At 37.6% G+C, this 6,767-nt stretch overlaps 1 protein-coding gene across 1 annotated transcript; it reads left to right on the top strand.

Annotated features, from left to right (window-relative positions):
- Positions 1 to 1,259: 1,259 nt before the first annotated feature.
- On the top strand, positions 1,260 to 2,568 carry LOC142168049 (uncharacterized). The gene is made up of 4 exons (XM_075228703.1): positions 1,260 to 1,620; positions 1,730 to 1,855; positions 1,968 to 2,148; positions 2,238 to 2,568. Exons 1-4 carry the CDS (start codon positions 1,260 to 1,262, stop codon positions 2,566 to 2,568), a joined length of 999 nt encoding a protein of 332 aa, XP_075084804.1.
- The last annotated feature ends 4,199 nt before the right edge of the window (positions 2,569 to 6,767 follow it).

Consider the following 6,767-nt stretch of genomic DNA (forward strand, 5'->3'; position numbering starts at 1 on the left):
TTTGTAAAATCGTGAATACATTGGATCGTTACTTGAGTGTAATTCCCAATACATCCATGCTTGTGGCCATCGATCATTTTACTTGCTTTTTAGGTTAGTTTACATTTTCGCAATTAGTTATAAATATTTTCTCAAAATATTTTTAAGTGTTTGGCTTAGCATAATAAGTGATAATTCTCTTACACGCCTAATCGCTTACATATTGTTCTCTATGGGATTCGACCCCGACTCATAGTTGGGTAAATTATATTGCATGAGACCATGTCTATTTACTTTTTAGTAGTGGATTTGGACGTCATCAGTGGAGGCAGTCACTTTCAAAGCAGTCACTAAGAAAGAAGTGGTAGATTTTGTTCATTCCAACTATCATTTGTCGCTTTGGAATCCCAAAGACCATTATCACTGACAACACAGCCAATCTAAATAGTCATTTTATGAAAGGTTATATGCGAGCAATTTAAAATTGTTCATCACCATTCTACCCTTTACCGTCCAAAAGCCAATGGAGCCGTTGAAGCGACAAACAAGAACATGAAGAAGATTCTTAGAAAGATGATCCAAGGGTCAAGGCAATGGCATGAAAAGTTGCCTTTTGCTCTTTTGGGATACCGCATGACTACTCGTACATCTGTGGGTGCAACTCCTTATCTACTGGTTTATGGAACTAAAGTTGTAATACCGGCTGAAGTTGAAATTCCCTCTCTCCGGATCATTATGGAATCAGAGATTGAAGACACCGAGTGGGTCAAGACCAGATCAGAACAACTAATGTTGATTGATGAGAAACGGCTAGCAACAATGTGTTTTGGCCAATTATACTAGCAAACACTGGCACACACTTATGACAAGAAAGTGCACTCAAGGCACTTTGAGGTAAGCCAGCTCGTTTTGAAACACATCCTTCCACACCAAGTTGAAGCTAAAGGAAAGTTCGCTCTGAACTGGCAAGGACCCTACATTATCAAGAAAGTGTTACCAAAAGGGGACTTGCACTTGGTATATGAAGAAGGACGGGTACCAAACATCTCTATTAACGCAGATGCAGTCAAAAGATATTATGTTTGATACATACCCACTGCAGAACTTCCACGCATGATTTTCTCAGATCGAGATAACGAAGGCTATCGTTGATCACTGCCACAAATAGGTGTCACCCTTTTGTTAATCCTTTTGAGCCATATTTGTCTTCTTTTTTTCCCTCCTTTAGGAACCCGTGAACTTGTAAAAGAAAAAAGAAAAAAACCAAATCTTCTGAGTCAATGAACTACGTTGGATTCATAGGAATTATGGAACCAATGCAAAAAGCAAAGAAACTTGAAACATATATGAGGAAGATTGGAATGCTCCAAGCCTTTTCAAATGTGTCAAACAAAATATGGGTGTTTATAGATGAAGATCATGGGGTTGACATAATAATTGATATGGAACAACAAATGACATTGAAGTTTACAAATTTGGAAACTAAAAAATGTGTCATGGTCACTTTTGTATATGCAAAATGTAATGCAATTGAATGTATTGAACTGTGGGACAATATGTATGTCATTGCCAGTGAGATGTCCTTGCCGTGGCTTGTAGGTGGGGATTTTAATGTTATATGGGATAAAGAAGAAAAATTTGGTAGACTTCCTGTATCATTGAATGAGGTTAATGACTTCCGACATTGCATCAATACATGTAACCTCTTTGATCTAGGTTTAAAATAAAGTATCTATACTTGGTGGAATAGGAGAGCTGAAGAGGATTGTATCTTTAAAAGATTGGATCGATGCTTGGCTAATATGGAATCTGCCTACTGTAGAGGTTACTCATTTGTCAAAAATAGGGTCTGATCACAGCCCTATGATGTTGTCATGTAATACTGATTCTCCACCAATCAAGAAGGAATTTAGATTTCTCAATTTCTGGATCAAACATCCAACCTTCAAATATGTGGTAAGGGAGAACTGGAGAGCTGATTTTTGCAGGGGATCCATTTATTCTGTTCAACCATAAGCTCAAGAAATTGAAGAAAACACTGTCAACTTGGAGCAGAACAACATATGGTGGCATTTTTCAGAAGATTTCAAGTTTAGAGGAGGTTGTATTAGTACATGAAGCTCAATTTGAAAGGCATCCTATGATCAAAATAGAGAAAGGCTGTAGAAGGTACAAGCAGAATTGATCAGGTTTTTAGCTCTGGAGGAAGATTTTTGGAAACAAAAATATGGCATGTCTTGGTTCCAATATGGTGATAGGAATACGAAATTCTTCCATGCAAAAGTCAATGAAAGACAAAGAAGATTACAATTGAAAAGAGTGCAAAATAGTGATGGTAATTGGTTAGAGAACAATGTAGATATGGCTGAAGAAGCAGTGAGATTCTTCCAGTCTCATTTCCATGAAGAAACAATTCCCACATCTTTTGGGATTCTAGATCATGTTCCTATGATGGTGGACAGTACACAAAACATGGAGTTGGTCCAGCAACCTACAAAGGAGGAAGTTAAACATGCAATATTTAGTTTAAATGGGGCTAGTGCAGGAGGTCTTGATGGATTTTCTGGGTGCTTCTTTCATGCTTGTTAGGACATAATTGGTGATGATATTTTAGACATGGTGAAGGCATTCTTTAATGGACGTGAATTACCTAGGTTTGTGACTCATACAAATCTGGTATTATTACCAAAGAAGAAGGAAGTTGTTACATTTTCTGACATGCGACCTATTAGCCTTAGTAACTTTAATAATAAAATTTTGTCCAGAGTCATTCATGAAAGGTTAGTAGGTTTACTCCCAAATCTCATATCAGATGAACATGCTGGATTCGTAAAGGGTAGGAGTATAGTTAAGAATATTCTCTTAACACAAGAGATAATCACATATATTAGATTGATAACCAGAGCAGGTCCAAATGTTGTGATCAAATTTAATATGACAAAAGCTTGTGATAGATTATCATGGCTCTTCTTGAATAAGGTGCTGAGGAAAATGGGATTTGGAGAGAGGTTTATTGGACTGATATATGGGATTGTTTCAAACAACTGGTACTCTTTTTTTCTTAATGCACAACCTCATGGTTTCTTTACATCAACGAGGTGGGTGAAACAAGGTGATCCTTTGTCACGTACCTTATTCATTCTGGATTCAGAAGCAATGTCAAGAGGGCTCAATGCATTACATATGAATATGTACTTTTATGGATTTGGACTACCTAAATGGAGTCCTAAGATTAACCATCTAGCATATGCAGATGATACCATCATATTCTTATCTTCAGATGCAACTTCATTGCAGTTGGTAATGGAAGTGTTGGCAACTTATGAAGATGCTTCTGTCTAGCTCATTAACAAAAACAAATCTGCCATATACATGCATCACTCAACCAGTGAAGAGGTGGTGAACAAGGTGCAAAGGATCACATGTATAGCTAGACAAGAATTGCGGTTCACATACCTTAGATGTCCTATTTTCTACTCTAGAAGAAGAATGGATTATTATCATGATCTCATTAACAAGGTAATGGATAAGTTGCAGACTTGGAAATGCAAGCTTTTATCAATAGGAGGAAGGGTTGTCTTAATATCTCATGTTCTCCAAAGCATGCCAATATACCTACTTTCTTCAGTAAATCCACCACTAAATGTGATAAACAAATTGCACAAGATCTTTGCAAAATATTTCTGGTGTAATTCAGTTGGAGTTTCAAGCAGACATTGGACATCTTAGAACACACTTTCCTTGCCTTGTAAAGAAGGTGGTGTAGGATTTAGATCACTACATGACATCTCTAAAGCTTTATTTTATAAATTGTGGTGGAATTTTAGAACAAAACCTAGCTTGTGCAGTTCATTTATGAGTCAGAAATATTGTAAAAAGCTCAATCCTATTATTGTGCCTTGGAAGAATGGTTCTCAAGTTTGGAAAAAGATGTTGCAATGTAGGGATATCATAGCACATCAAATCCTATGGCAGCCTAAGATGGGATCTTCTTTATTCTGATTTGAAAACTGGACAGGATTGGGTACACTATATTTTGCCACACCTCCAGATTTTTTGTGTGATGAATCCATATAAAACATATATGATGTGGTGCAACATGGATAATGGGACAGGGAGAAGATTAGGGAGATACTGCCAGTTGACTTTGCTAATCATATTCTGGTACACATGAAGCCTCCAATGGTGAATAATGTCCTTGGCAAGCACTATTGGATGCTAGAAACAAGGGGTGATTTCAGTGTTAAGTCAACATGGGAATACTTGATAAGGAGACATCAACATTGCAATGAATATAGCAAAATCTAGGTGAAAGAACTGCCTTTCAAAATTGCACTCTTCGTGTGGAAACTTTGGAAGAACAAATTGCCAATAGATGATTTCTTTAAGAGATTGGGATACCAAATGGCATCCAGATGCTGGTGTTGTGCTAATCCTATGGAGGAGACAATGCAGCATCTATTCTTTACATCAGATGATGCCAATAGAGTGTGGAAATACTTTCTTTCTAACACAGCAATTGTTATGGAGGGAATCTCATTCCATCAGACTGCCATCAAATGCTGAACTACTGATGTGCTACCTAGATGTAATGACCCGACCGGTTATTTTGAGCATTTACGCTCATTTTAACTATTTGAAGTATTGAATAATTTCCTACGAGGTATTATGACTTATGTAAATTATCGGTTTTGGTTTTAAGGTATTTCGGAGTTAGCTTGGAAGAATGAACTTTCATGTTGGAAGCTTAAGTTGGAATAATTAACCGGATATTGACTTATGTGTAAACGACCTCAGATTTAAATTTTTATGATTTGAATAGTTCCGTATGGTGATTTTGGACTTAGTAGCGTATCCGAAAATTATTTGGAGGTCCGTAGTGAAATTAGGCTTGAAATGCCGAACGTTAAATTTTTGGGAAGTTTGACCGGGGGGTTGACTTTTTGATATCGAGGTCGAAATCTGATTCTGGAAATTGGAATAGTTTCATTATGTCATTTATGACTTGTGTGCAAAATTTGAGGTCAATTGTACTTGATTCGATAGGTTTCGGCATCGAATATAGAAGTTGAAAATTTCATAAGACTAAAGTTTCAAGTGAGTTCGCGTAAGACCCAACTTTGAACAAGAATATCTACATATATCTATGGCGTTACATGATGATCTACATATCAAATGAAATATCTTCGAGTCTAATTTCTAACGCTTCAAACCATTCATCATTTGGACATTCCTACAAGAAGTTATGACTAAATTACCAAAGTCTGGAAAAATGCGATTCTGCGACCAATTCTGCGATCGCAGAACCATTATGCGATAGCAGAAGTAGTTATGTGACCGCAAAATTGTCGCAAACCTATCCAGTGAAGCTCATTTCTGGGCATCGATTTTGCGGTGTATTTTGCGACCCGCATACCCATTCTGCGGTCCATTATGCAACCGCAGACCTGCTTTCGGAGGGTTAATTTTTTTATTTTCATAACCCGAACCCATTTTGATAAATAGGCTTTGGGACTCATTTTGGAGCAAATATCTGACATTTTTTAGAGAGAAGGGAGAGTGTTCTAGAGAGATTAAGAAGCTCAAGTGCTTTGTTCATCAAGATCTTGTTCAAGCTTTGAAATCCAACAAGGAAATATCACAAGATCTTCACCCCAAGAGGTAAGGTTCTAACCCCTAGTCTTCAATTTCGAGTTTGGGTAAAGATGGGTGATTAAGAGTATAATTCTTAGGTGTAATAGTATCATTTATACATATCAATAAGGTTTATGGAAAGATTGTTGAGTTCAAATGGATATAGATTGGGTTGAAAATGGTAGATATCTTCAAAGACTTTAATTGAAGATTTGAGGGTCGAGTTGATGTCGGAATTTGGTGAAATTTGTATGGTTGGACTCGTGGTTGGATGGGTGTTCATATTTTGTAACTTTTGTCAGGTTCCGAGACGTGGGACCCATGGGCAATTTTTGAGTTAATTTCGGATTTTATTGGAAAAATTAGTATTTCCTTATGGGATTAATTACAATAATTGGTATTGATTGAATCGAATTAATTGTGCCTAGATACGAGGCTTTCGGAGACCAATTCTCGTGGCAAGGGCATAGCGGAATAAAGAATTACACGGGTTGAGGTAAGTAACACTTCTAAACTTGGTTCTGAGGGTATGAATCCCCGAATTTGGTATGATATAAATTGTTTGGAGGTAACATACACGATAGGTGACGAGCATATGGACGTGCACCATATAAATTATGTCTTGAATAAATCTTGTGCAGTTGTAAGATTAATGAATCATGTTATTATCTGAACATTCTCCACGTGTTAGAGAAATTGAGCTGAGGCTCCTATTAAAGATCATGTTTAGGCTACGTGCCAATATTTTGGGACTCATGGGGTCGTGTTGTTGTTGAATTAATTGTTCAAAAATATATATTTCACACTCGGTAATAATGTCCATTGTGAGGATTTTTATGGGATTGAGCTACGCAACGCAACAGGACATTTGGCTTTATATATGTTATTATTAAATGGATCGGGGCTGCCCGCCTGCAGCAGGCCAGAATGGCTTTATACATTATTATTGTTCTGGATCGGGGATGCCCGCCTGCAGCAGGCCTTATTGGCTTTACTATTTTATGGATCGGGGCTGCCCGCCTGCAGCAGGCCTTATAGGCTTTGTTATTATACGGATCGGGACCGCCCGTCTGCAGTAGGCCATATTGGCTTTGTATTACGCTTGGGCTGAAGGAGCCCCTACGGAGTCTGTACATACCCCCAGTGAGCGTAGA

Source organism: Nicotiana tabacum, chromosome 13 (assembly GCF_000715075.1).
Source record: "Nicotiana tabacum cultivar K326 chromosome 13, ASM71507v2, whole genome shotgun sequence".
NCBI lineage: Eukaryota > Viridiplantae > Streptophyta > Magnoliopsida > Solanales > Solanaceae > Nicotiana > Nicotiana tabacum.